We start from the raw sequence: 13,004 nt of genomic DNA on the forward strand, positions 1-13,004 counted from the left end.
GCCGTGTCAAAAACCATGGAGCTCCATGTCAAAAACAGACATTGACATTAGCGTCTCACTAATACAATATATTTTTTATATTTGCCTTGATATCCTATTGATTATCCTAAAGCCGCGTATGCACAATGAGCCACTATGTGCGTTAAAACTTGAAATCTTGAAACGTATAAAGTGGAGTCATAAATTTCTTTCTTCCTAGATGTATTTTCTCAAAAAAGTGATTAAAACTTTAATAAAAGAATCGACATCTGTACCCGTGGCCGCGGTGGACATTTATCAGATGTCTTTTATCATTAATAATTGCCAAAACCAACTCTTTTTAATACAATAAAAAATTGTATCATTATTATCTAAAATTATTGTTTTATTTTGATTTATAAAAAATTTCTTGCTAAAGAACTATATATTACTTTAAAAAAACTATTACCCTAGCTTCTTTTCCGTGGGCAATCTGGAAGAGTTCGCCATCTAGTCATAAGACTACCCGTTACACACTCTGAAGTCACATTCTATTGAGTTCATGTAATGCTTCACTGTCATATGCTTTGTTTCCTGGCGATTTGTTGCAATCTAACTCTTCAATACACAATCCTTCCAAAGATTTCACTCGACTCAGAGCTACGTATGCTTGTCCTTCCTCAAACCACCCTAATGTCATACAATTCTCGGCACGTTTTAACCTTTGACCTTAACTTGGGTGGCGTACTGCTAATGACGTATCATTTTTAGCCACCCTAACGCCATACTGTCCTTGATCCGATACAAAATCTTGACTTGGGTGGGAGACCCATGCTTGGGTCCCGATTCTAAGTTAAAGAAATTCTTTGTTAAACAGCTTTTAGATTAGTAATAAATATGACTACACTGTCTAATAAACTGTATTTTACCAATCAAGCCCTTTCATTTGATACCCATATTGAGGTATTTGTGGAAAATGTGTAATCCGCGATTTTTTGGCGGCAGCCATCTTGGATTTTTCATAGTGAGCTCTATTCTACCATCAAGCTTTTTCATTTGATACCCATATTGAGGTTGTTATGAAGTAATATACATGAAATTACTATGTACGTACTACATAATAATTCCATGGTAATATGTGATCCGCTATTTTGTATCGGCAGCCATCTTGGATTTAAAATCTTAAGGAATATATTACGTTGTATTACCATCAAGATAAAAAGTGTGTACCAAATATCAGATCAATCTCTCATCAGGAAGGGGATAAAATTCAAATTACTAAATTTGACCCAAACAAACAAATAAACTGGTCAAGCTAAATCAAACTGTTTAAAAATGCCTACTTTGTACACCGTAGACAAGTGAATTCAAATTGAACTTAATTTGTCTGGGCAATTTCTTTATGTGCTTTATTACAATCATAATCTTTGAATAATTTAAGCAATTTGTATATAATATAATTTGTTTCTCTGTAGATTGCGAAGGGCGCTTAGTACGCTTAACTACTTCGCCATGACGTACGCAGTACGCACAAACAATATGGTCTGGTAAATACGTGCTACGCTAACTTTCCTATACAGGAGCAACTGAGTGTGCATATAACTACAACGTATGTATGAAACGGACTTATAAACTGACTTACTTTATGTTGATTATGTGGACCAACATAGAGTTTGTTGTTGTCCGTGTTGCTCTTTGTGGACTAATAACAACGCCGTCAAAATTTTAGGTTTTCGTTTGTTAAAAGAAATAGATTATATTATAGACATGCTTGTTTATTGTTATTTACAGTCTATACCCAGGGTCTATAGCATGTCTATACATCTTTGACGTGGTCTGACACTGAAAGTTGAAACTAGTGACACCATGGATCAAGTATAGTGACACTGATTGTTTTTGCTGAAATTTGACATGCTCTTGCTGATAAGGTGGCAAGCTGGTGGCAAGTGGGCGTCAATAACAATTCTCCATGTGATTTTCAGAACATTTAACAAATGATCTTTCTACTAAATGAATATATACAGTAGTACAAGTTTGTTGAGTCTATATAATTGATTTACGATTTTGAAAGTATTAGGACTGAATAGAACTGAAAACTGAAAATAAGAATGGCCCTACCACAAAAAAAATATTACAGGCAACGTGCTCATTCTAATCCTATCGCTGATCATTGTTTTGAATAGTAAGCAACTGAGATTAATTTGAATTTTAATAAAAAAATATTTACTGCTATTTAGACATATATCTAGTAGAAGTATTTCTTTTTTACTATATATAAAATTCTTCAGTATTTTTGAAACCTAAAATTAATATAAAATAGTAAGCTGATACTGTCTTAAAAGATAATTTCGAAAAACGATTACTGGCATTAGAATTTTATTTTATCTAATTTTTTCCTAAACTGTGAATAAACTATTGATTTGTTTATAGCCCTTCACACCCCGACAATTATGATTGGTCAAACTTATATCCTGTTTTAAAAACAAGTGAAGCTAAACTGAAAAAGGTTGAATTTCTTGATGTTGGTTGTGGATATGGTGGTCTCTTAGGTAAAAATTACTTTTCTTTAAAAAAAACTTAATAATTTACTTATTTTATGTACACAATAAATGTAAAAGTGGTTTGTAATAAAAAACTGAAATCAATACTAATTCTGCTCTTTTGTTTACAGTGACACTGTCTCCAATGTTTCCACAGAACTTAATGCTTGGTTTAGAAATACGTGTTAAAGTATCTGATTATGTAAATGATAGAATTCAAGCATTAAGATCTCAGCACATAGATGAATATCAGAACATAGCAGTATTAAGAACTAATGCTATGAAATATTTACCAAATTTTTTCCATAAGGGTCAAGTAAATAATTTTATTGATGTCATATAGTTTAAATATTTATGAATATAACTTTATTTTCAAATATTTAATATTTTTCATCCTTAATTTGATATTATGTATTGTTTTTTACAGCTTCAAAAAATGTTCTTTTTGTATCCAGATCCACATTTTAAAAAGGCTAAGCACAAATGGAGGATTATAAATAAATGGCTCCTTGCCGAATATGCTTATGTTCTTGCTGATCAGGTAAATTAATCTTACTTTTGATGTGGGTAAAGTAACAATTCAATTAAAATATTTTTACTTAGGTTGGGCATAGCAGATAATTTCCTGCTCGAAATATGGAGCACCCTGACCGGGGTTGTATCTTGAATTTTCAGAAGATCACAGCTAAATAACTGTACTGTTTTCAAGCAGTGTTGTGTTCCTGTTAGTGAGTAAGGTAATCAGAGCCCCTGGGGGGAATTGGGTTGTAGATGTCTATAACCTACGGTAATCGCTTACAACAAGGTTAGCCGAACCCCTGTTTGTCGACCTAGTACTTAGTAGTATAAAATTTTTTTAAACTTATTACAGGGCATAGTGTATACAATAACAGACGTAAAAGATTTACATGAGTGGATGGTTACACATTTTGAAGAACATCCATTGTTTAAGAGAATGACTGAAGAAGAACTTGTAAGCTATAAATATCACTTATAAATTGTTAATTTTACAAGTGTTAAGTACAATGTATATTTAATTTCATATAATTTTTTTTTTGTTTTCAGAAAAATGACAAAATTGTTGATAAGCTCTTTGAAAGCACAGAAGAGGGGCAGAAGGTTACAAGAAATAATGGAGAAAAATTTCTTGCAGTGTTCAAAAGAGTACCAGATAATTTTATGGAAAGTAATAAATAAATTGTAAATACAGTGGTATAATTGATTTAGAAGATTTCATTTATTTTCAAAAACTGAATTTAAGCACAATTTATGTAGTATGTATGTAAAAACACTATAAAATTATTTAAATACATTTTTGTAAAAATTTTAGTGATAATTATCAATCAATTAGGATTAAATTCATAATCTGCTTTAGAATGACTAAAAGGGCCTAAAAACTTAACATAGAAATACTTAATGTGTACATATTGTCTTCTCTACAAGATTTACCCAACGATTAAGTGCTCTACTAGTTTCAAGATTTTTTCTCATGTGAACTACTCTGTTTAATAACCAGTTTGTTTTCTCTTTCCACATATGATTACTTAAAACTGATAAAATCAATGCTCCCCATATGTCTGATTGACATGGATACATGTGTAGACCTTTCTTAGCCAACAATGTAGCTTTCTTTTTATCTCCTGCTATGTGTTCTGCTATGCTGGCTGTAGCAAGCACTTTTGCTGAGAGAGCTGCATTGTTAGTTTCACAGTAATAAGTAGAGCATAAAGCTCTTTGAGCACAATAACTAGCAAATTCAGAATTTGTGCTTGAAAAATATCGGGCCATAAGTAACCATAAAAGTGTATTATTTGGATGATCAATGATGGAGTTAGTTAACGTTTTAATGGCTTGATTTGAATCTTTATTAAACAAAAGATATGATTTTAAAAAACCAATATCATAACCATATTCAATTTCGTTTTCATATTTATGTAGTTCACCTAAAGCTAATTTGGATAAACTTTGATCAGAATGAATTATCCCTAAGGAACATATAGCAAATAAACTATTAGCTGTTGGTTTCTTTTGTGAAACTTGAATGCTATGAAACAGTAATGTTTTAGCATCATCCACACCTTTAAACATATAAACTATTCCTGCCATTGCAACGAGAAGATCTGCTTTTTCGGCATCATTATTACTAAGCCAGTGCAGTGCTGTGTCATAAGCTGAGTAAGCTTCTTCATAGAGTCCCTTTTTCAATAGTGCAAATGCTAAGCCACATGCCGAATTCAAACTAGCTTCAGTGATAGCTTTATAACTTTTAATAGCATCATCATATTTGTTCAATCTTAAGAAAATTCTACCTATATTTAATAGAATTATATTTTTTTGATCTTCTTGTGCATTTTCCAGTGCTTTTTGATATGACTCCAAAGCTGTACAAAGAAGCCCAGTCCTTTCTTGCAGAATACCAAGAATATTATACACACAAGCATTATTAGTTTCAAAAGTAGTAACCCACATGACTAAATCCATCGCATAAGAAACTGCATCAAGACCATCTATTGCATATTTTAATTCAGGATTATTCTTATAATCATTTTGTTTTATTGTGCGACATACCCAATCTGCATAACCTAGAGCACTTACAGGATGGTACCCTAAACGGGAAGCATGTCTAAAGAGATCCATAGCCTCTTCTTCTCTAATTACTTCTGCTATTAATCCTTGTCCAATCCAACTGTGAGGATAGGAAGGTAAAGTAGATTGCCCACGCCAGAAACAATAATTAGCAATTTTATGTAAATTCATTTTTATGTAAAGTGTTCCAAGATTACACCACACTTCAGCTACTGACCATTTTCTTGTCATCAATAATGCTTTAATAAAACAATGTTGAGCAAGGGCATACTTTTTAATAAAAATACATATTCTACCAAGTAAATTCCAATTTCGCCAAGTAGAAGGCTTTAACTTAATGCAGGCTATTGTTAATTGGAATGCAATATTACAGTGCATAATATTTTTTGATGCAATATAATAATCAAGATATGTACATGCTAATTCATATGATGTATATTGATTTTTCAGTTTTGCAGTCATTGAATAACATGCTAATGCTTGCTGGTAAATATCTAATTTCTCTTTCATTTTCGTTTCTTTATTTTCATTAATTTCAAGCCATACAAAAGAGTATTTGTCAGGTAGTTTTGTTAAGAATGTTAAAGCATTTCCAAGTAAATTCCAAAAACAAGAAAATGTTTTTTCCTTTGATAAAGCTCTTACTATATAATTAATAGCATTTTGTGCAGTATCTCTTGCACTTCCATAAAGCTTAGCATCAAACTTTTTGGATGCCATTTTCATCCATGTTTCTGTTATTCCTTTCAAAGCTAACATTGAGTAAGGTGCAATTTTAAGAACCTTTTCAAATGTCGATATTGCTTCTTGATACTGAGTCAATATAGAATGTATATAGCCAATTCTAGTTAGGCAATGCAAAGTTTTACTTGAATTCATCATAATTACTCGTTTATATGCTTTAAGTGCAGATGTGAATGAACCTCTTGAAAAATAAGCATCAGCTAGGCATTCAAAAGCAATCACATCATTATGATTACTTTTAATAACATTTCGAAACTGTAAAATAGCATTTTCCCATTGTCTACTATTTATATAATGAAGCCCTAAGCGAAAACTTATCCACGGCTCATCAGTAGGGCCATTTTGGCTGGCATTATATAACAAGTTAAAGTTGTCTTCCTTGAGCTCCAATCTTAAGTAAACATTGCTTAATTTCTTTATAATATTGCTATCTCTATTATTTAGACTATAAGCTTTTTCATAACATTTCTTTGCTTTAAAATAATCTTGTTTACAGTGATCGTAAAACATTCCTAAATACTGAAAAGTGTCAGCATGGTCAGCATCAAGTTTAGCTGCTTTAAGTAAGTTTAAATAACTTTTATCATACTGTTGCAACTCCCAATATGATTTACCAATATAAAATAATTTTTGTGGATTATCTGCCACTTGTTCTAACAATGTAATGGCATCACTGTACTTTCCTTGCTTGATTAAGCAAAGTGCTTCAAGCTGCAAGTGGTGTTCTGTTGTTTGCAGGTTCTTCATTATATGATCAGCTTGTTCATTGATTTCAATGTAACACTTAGCTAAAGTAGCCTGCTCATCTAAACTTAGATTTTCTGTAGATATTTCTTTTGACACTGCTATTGCTTTTTTCCATTTTTGTTGTTCTGCAAGTGATAAGAATAAAAATTTCTTCAATATTATGGCAAAATGATTATCTTTAACTTTAATTAAAAAGTTAGTTGCCAGTTTTTGTGCAACTGACCATTTTTTTAGCATAAATGCACATTTTATTATAAATGTGGCTTCAGTTTCATCTGCTTCCTGATAGTTTACAAGTGGGACACATTGCTTATAAGCATCCAAATATAATCCTTTACTGTAACATATCATACTATTAAGAAGACCAGGATATTTAGAATTTTCAATTCCTCGTACTATTGCGGCTATATATTTATCTATATCAAGTCCACAAAAAGATTCGTTTCTTATGAAATTTGTACATAAAAACTTGCATAGCCATTCACGAAATATTACACTAGATTCAAAGAAATTTAGATTCATCACCTCTTCAAGTGCATCTGTTTGATTTTCTTTTTGTAAAATAGCCTTTCCTAGTAATATGTTTAAAGAATTGTTACATTCTTTTTCAGTTATATTTTTAAGTTTATTTATCAGTCTTAAAATATCATCTTCATTGTATAGTATACCTGATTTACAAAGTTCAATCAAAGTCTTCTCAGCAGTCGTATATATTTTGTTATCAGGATTTTTATCCATGTAGTTTAAAAGGATGGTAATTGCTTTACTGTCTTTTAGAGAAGAGCCTAATTCACGAATTTTATTGATAATCTCTAGGGATTTTTCCTCATCTATTTGTAATTTTAAAATTTCATCATATACTGTTAAAAGTTTTCTTTTGGATTGTATATCTGTTTTTTTTTCGTAGTAATTAGCGAGACCTTGCCAAGCTAATGGATGATCTGGTTTGCTAGATATAGCTTTTTGAAATGCTAATGGAGCTTGTTCAGATTCTTGAAGCGATTTACCAAGTAAAATAAGTCCCAAGTAATTTTGTTTGTCTTTCCGTAAGATATTTTTACAACATTCTTGCGCTTCTTTGTAGTTCTTGTCATCTATTAGCTTTCTTGCCTCTTTAAGAAGGGTTTTAACGTCTGCCATCTGTAATAAAATTAAAAAAGTGAAGTGAATTAACAGCTGTTCAACTACTATAAATATAATTATGCTCAATTTAAATACTTACATTTGTAAATTGATTGCTAAAAAAATAAGAAATTAACAGTTATAATTATTGATAACTATCTGGAAACTAAGTTTAATATTTGGCCGGAAAGATTTAGACTTCTGTAATGCCCGTAGTAGTAGTACGTTTTATTCTTACTATTTAGAATTAATGGCCTGTACGAGCGCCAAGATAGTACATATAATTTAGCCAATGAAGATGATCGTGGAATTAAAGCCTAGAGGTACGATCTCAACAGAATTTTGGGGACCATAGAAATAGTAGGTGCCTATTTTTTAAAACCCATAACCGAATCAACACAAAAATCTGGTTTCGTAACTTCAAGGCACATGGCACACAACACAACACAAAAAAACGGCACAGATGCAATGTTTCTGATCAGCGATCAAAGAAAAGACAACTGTCTTCTGTGTGACCAGATTTCATTTAACGAATCTACTGCTTGTGGAAGTTAAAACTACTAAATTCTACCAAAAGAACGAGAAAATACTAAAAATCTATTACATGTTTTCCCTGTTCTGTTAAAACGAAAAAGTATAATATTGTTCTCTTGATTATAATGATAAAACTAAGATGAATAAAGAAAACAAAACTTGAGGTATGCCGATGATACTACTCTTCTCACTCAAACAAAAGAGGACATGGAATACCTGCTGACACTTCTAGAGACAACGAGCCTCTCCTTTGAACTTACGGTCAACAGAGATAAGACCAAGATGATGATAGTGGATCGAGCTGAACTAAACCATCCTGACATCTCTATGATTGGCAACTGTGAGGTTGTCTAATCTTATGTGTACCTCGGTTCTACTATTACAAACACCGGAGGATGCGAGGACGAGATTCGAAGGAGATGTGCTATTACAAGATCTGCCGTTGGCAAGTAGAAAAGAGTCTGGTGCAACCGTAATATCACCAAAGCAACGAAAGTCCGCCTAATGAGAAGCTTAATCTTCCCGATATTTCTTTATGGCGTAGAAACGTGGACGGTTAGACTCAAAGACCGACGCAAAATCGACGCACTCGAGATGTGGTGCTGGCGGCGACTGCTGCGGATCCCTTGGGCAGCGTTTAGGACCAATATTTCGATCCTAGAGGAATTAAAAATCAAGCAGAGATTGTCGTCGACTGTGCAAACTCGAATCCTGAAATATTTCGGACACGTTGTTCGGAACGAACAATCCATAGAGCGACTCGTTGTCCAAGGGCAGGTAGAGGGCAAGCGGTCACGCGGTCGTCAACCTACGCGTTGGACAGACCTCCTCAAAGCTGCAACACAGACCTCCATAGTCCAGAGTTCTCGAGACGCTGAAAACCGTATCAAGTGGAGGCGTATAGCGGGGGCTGCTTTAGCCAATGAATCGTCGTCAATCACGACCTCTCTGTCAAGAGTGAACGACTAAGGAGGAGGAGGATACAGCAGAACGTTACGAACTAACGAGTTACATCGCGTCGCGCATTTTATTCATGTCGAGTTTTAATGACCCCTTTTTAATCAAAGTTTTATGAACATAACGTAAAGTATTTTTTTTTTGTTATAGTTTTCGTTTAGCGTGAGTAAGTAAAAATTGAGAATTTTAGTGATTAAAAAAATTGGTTGCCTGTAAAGTCGGTATACGGGCGAAAGTTTTACGTGACAACGACTTTGAGTGGTAAAATAATTTTAATGTGAATATTCATTCGTATAGTAGGAAGAAGGATGAAATAATAGTAACAATTTAAAACATTTATTTATACAAAGAATTATATTTAAAACATTAATTTATACAAAGAATCTCGCACTGTAAATCGCGAATTGCACTGATAAATCGTTAACTATTACATCACAGGCTCACGGCACGAATGGTTACGAAAAGAATAAAAATTAAAGATATACCTACCTAATCAATTTTTTTTCAATACATCTGGTATTCCCCCAACAGCTTTCCCTCTTCAATAATTAATATTAGAAAGGGATAGTTACAATCCATTCGATGAAAAGGGGAATACCTCTTATTTTTTCGATAGGTTTGCCTATGAAGGAAAAAGTACCAGAATAGTTGAAAAGCGTGAATTCTACCAAAATATACCAAATATTTTTTATCCACTAGATACTGTTAACGGTACCTCAAAATCTACCAAAAAAAAAGAGAAAGTAGAAATCTACTAAATCTGGTCACGCTGTTGCCCTAAAAAGTTCCACAGATCTACTATCTCCTCACAAAAATTTGCAAAAATTGGTAAAAGTTGTAACGACTTCGTACCTAATATTGAGCATTAAAAATATTTCTTAATTTGGTCCCCATTCACCCCTGGATCCCTATTCCGCCCATTTTACGGTAAACATAAAAATCTTACCCTTTTTTTAACGTTACGGAGGTTTTTTGTCCGCTACCCCTACCCCCCGCCCCGTAACGCCCCATAATCTCTGGTAGTTCTAAGTTTCTACACTTAAAACAAAAAGGCTTATATTATTTTGAAGACTATGAACTAAGTTTTAATTGACTGTATAAAAAGTGTTGTACATGTACGTATATTATAAAATCGCGCTAGTTTCAGAGGAAAGGAGAAAAAGTGGTCTTGATACAAAAACATGTCGAAAAAATATAATATTTGATACATTTGTCGTTGATTCTACTTATTTCGTTTCCCAATAGTATCTATCTAGCTATAACTGCAAAAGAAATATATTGTGATACAGCTCAAAGTTTCTTTTTTATACTTTTTCGTTTAGATTGCGGGCGCTCGAATCACGTTCGACATTTCAATTACCTACACCTTTTAAAGTAATCACCGTAGGTACGGGGTTTGTACTTCGTAGTTCATTTAGAAAAACTAATCAAAATTATAATAGTATTAAAGATGAACAACGCAACGATTAAACTAAAAACAATATTTTTTGGGCAATAATATCCAAAATGAATATGCGAAGATGCGATAGAAAATACTAACTAGAATAAGAATGCGGTAAACAAGTCATTGGAATTTCGTAAAAAAAAAAAACTGAAGCCAACTAACTTGTATGCACGGCTAAGCTAAATGTGAAGTATAAACAAATAAAAAAAGTGTATATGTCAAATTTAAAAGTTTGAATTGTTGTATGTTATTATTATATAAAAACTTTGTTTTGTTAAATAAATAATTCTAGATCTAAATGTAAAATATATCTGTTTTGAACTATTTATTTATTGATAAATGAGTTTAAAGAGATTGTGATAGTCAAATGTAGAAATTATATCACTTCACTACACCATGCCGCCGGTGGAATTATCATCGGCGTATATAAAAAAACTAAGTAATCTTTTCTGTTTTAAACATGTAAAAGAATTAGCGTAATAAAACATCAAACTAACATTTCAATTTTTTGAAATAGATCATCCTATTAAGGAAATACGTGAAAGGTCTTTACAATTGTTATTGACAAAACTTCGCTTAGGATGGGAATTGGAAGATGAGTTGGGAGGAACGAGAGAGCTGCTGCAGGCCTTACTTGCTTGGTTTCAAGTACAAAAACCATCTTTACAACGTGAAGCTTTGGAACTTCTTCATACAGTGGTTAAAGTACCTACATCCAACAATTATAACTTACTACAATTTTTTTTAAAGCTAGAAATGTGTGTTGTATATTTGCACCTAATTTTTTTTTCAGACTAAAGCCGGAACTTACATAGCTAAAGAAATTGGTATAGATAAAATATTGTTAACAATGAATAAAATAAAGAATAAGCTAGTGCCAAATTCTATAGAAATCTTTGATGATATGATGGAAACTCTTCACTTCTTAAATACTATTGACTCTCAAGCAAATGTCACTATTCCACATCTTAAATTACCTTCTGATACAAGGTTTGTTGGGTTTATGTTTCTTATAATTCTTAATTAATGTCTGAAACATTTTATCTATCGATCTTAGTTTATATATCAATTTTGTTGATTTCATAATGCTATATCATTTTATAAGCTGTCTTGATTTAAATCATACAAGTTTTTCTTTCTTGTTACAAAAATAGAAATTAAGAGTTTGTATACTGTTTGTTTGTATTTGTTGTTGTTATATTTAATAGAAGTGCTACATTTATTTTCATAGTTCTACCAGCAATGGGTTCAGCAGTGGTTATTACAATTTAAGTTCAGGTAAAACTTCATCAAAAGACACCTCATCCTCACATGAAGATATGTATAAGCAAGACCTGTAAGTATTAACTCAAATAATAATTAATCAGCAATGTAATGATTTTAACTGATATTTAAAAAATAATAATAATTTGTAGCTCGTGTAGTCCTTCTGGTGTTAATGTGCTGCTTTTGCCCTGGGTAGATTTGAACCCATCAGATTTAAAGACAGTGATTTTGATTGGTGATTCATTAAAAGTTTTAAAATCAACCCGTCGGTGCTGCAGATTCATACGAGATGTCTTTCTAAGAGATTTTCCAGTTGAAATATTTTTAAATCGACCAGCTATAGTAAAGGTACCTTGGCAATGTATTATTGTTAAATATTAAAAATATATGTATTGTGTAATAAAATATAAGCTATCAATAATTTTGATTAATATTTAAATTGATACATACTTTGTTTACATACATACTAAAGCGAGCAAGTTATACTTTGTTTAGTTAAATATTTGATTTTGGATCAGATTGACGACGTGTTTGTGCAACGGTCACAGCGATGGTTTGTGGCTGTTACGCTGGCGGTAGTGGGTTCGATCCCTGCACATGACAAACATTTGTATTGGCCATACAGGTGTTTGTCGTGGTCTGGGTGTTTGTGCAGTCCTTGTGGGTCTCCCCACTGTGGCTCGGAGAGCATGCTGAGCCATCAGTCTCGGTTGTTATTATGTACACCTGATAGCAATTGTTACTCATAGTAAGGAACATATCTGCCGAGCCACATTAGAAGATAGTGTGGGGGATTAAGTTTTGATCTTTCTCCTATATGGGGAAAAAGGCCTATGGCCAGCAGTTAGATATTACAGGCTAAAGCATTCCAGATCGAAATTATAAGAAAAATCAAATCAAGACATAAAACTTTTAACTTTACAATTTTGCTAATTTGCAGACATTATTAGCTATAGCCGATGGGCAGTGTGGTGCACACCCTGAAGAAGCTTTGCACACTCTTCTTTGTATAACGCAATCATTACATAAAAGATTTTCAACATTGTTCTCCTTGGATTTGGTTTCACAACCATTTAAGGTAAGGTATAATTGCTATCTGTGATTTT

General features: G+C 32.5%; 3 protein-coding genes across 4 annotated transcripts in view; 2 read left to right on the top strand and 1 right to left on the bottom strand.

Annotated features, from left to right (window-relative positions):
* The first annotated feature begins 1,823 nt into the window (after positions 1-1,823).
* On the top strand, positions 1,824-3,720 carry LOC123653503 (tRNA (guanine-N(7)-)-methyltransferase). 2 transcript variants are annotated; one of them, XM_045589493.1, is made up of 6 exons: positions 1,824-1,886; positions 2,389-2,507; positions 2,630-2,814; positions 2,926-3,039; positions 3,370-3,471; positions 3,564-3,720. In XM_045589493.1, exons 1-6 carry the CDS (start codon positions 1,870-1,872, stop codon positions 3,693-3,695), a joined length of 669 nt encoding a protein of 222 aa, XP_045445449.1. In that variant the 5' UTR covers positions 1,824-1,869; the 3' UTR covers positions 3,696-3,720. The 2 variants fall into 2 exon arrangements, with proteins under 2 accessions (XP_045445449.1, XP_045445448.1); XM_045589492.1 differs by having other exon boundaries at positions 1,841-2,140.
* On the bottom strand, positions 3,712-8,193 carry LOC123653502 (tetratricopeptide repeat protein 37). Its single transcript, XM_045589491.1, has 2 exons — positions 7,798-8,193; positions 3,712-7,715 (listed from the first exon to the last, which is right to left on the bottom strand). The coding sequence occupies exon 2, from the start codon at positions 7,713-7,715 to the stop codon at positions 3,912-3,914; it is 3,804 nt and encodes a 1,267-aa protein (XP_045445447.1). The 5' UTR covers positions 7,798-8,193; the 3' UTR covers positions 3,712-3,911.
* Positions 8,194-8,438: 245 nt separating this feature from the next.
* The window catches only part of LOC123653795, a 59,552-nt gene continuing 54,986 nt past the window's right edge, over positions 8,439-13,004 (top strand). The window contains exons 1-6 of the mRNA XM_045589776.1: positions 8,439-8,571; positions 11,150-11,337; positions 11,426-11,622; positions 11,864-11,935; positions 12,030-12,246; positions 12,839-12,976. Coding sequence (XP_045445732.1) covers positions 8,439-8,571; positions 11,150-11,337; positions 11,426-11,622; positions 11,864-11,935; positions 12,030-12,246; positions 12,839-12,976 — 945 coding nt within the window. The remainder of the gene's footprint in view (positions 8,572-11,149; positions 11,338-11,425; positions 11,623-11,863; positions 11,936-12,029; positions 12,247-12,838; positions 12,977-13,004) is intronic.

The sequence above is a fragment of the Melitaea cinxia genome, chromosome 5 (genome assembly GCF_905220565.1).
Source record: "Melitaea cinxia chromosome 5, ilMelCinx1.1, whole genome shotgun sequence".
Taxonomy (NCBI): domain Eukaryota; kingdom Metazoa; phylum Arthropoda; class Insecta; order Lepidoptera; family Nymphalidae; genus Melitaea; species Melitaea cinxia.

Bases quoted from the DNA above. Each gene is read 5' to 3' on its own strand.
- LOC123653503 (XM_045589492.1), top strand. From the start codon at position 2,067: ATGGCCCTACCACAAAAAAAATATTACAGGCAACGTGCTCATTCTAAT. The intron at 3,040-3,369 runs GTAAATTAATCT...AACTTATTACAG, and splicing joins CTTATGTTCTTGCTGATCAG to GGCATAGTGTATACAATAAC. The intron at 3,472-3,563 runs GTAAGCTATAAA...TTTTGTTTTCAG, and splicing joins GAATGACTGAAGAAGAACTT to AAAAATGACAAAATTGTTGA.
- LOC123653502 (XM_045589491.1), bottom strand. From the start codon at position 7,715: ATGGCAGACGTTAAAACCCTTCTTAAAGAGGCAAGAAAGCTAATAGAT.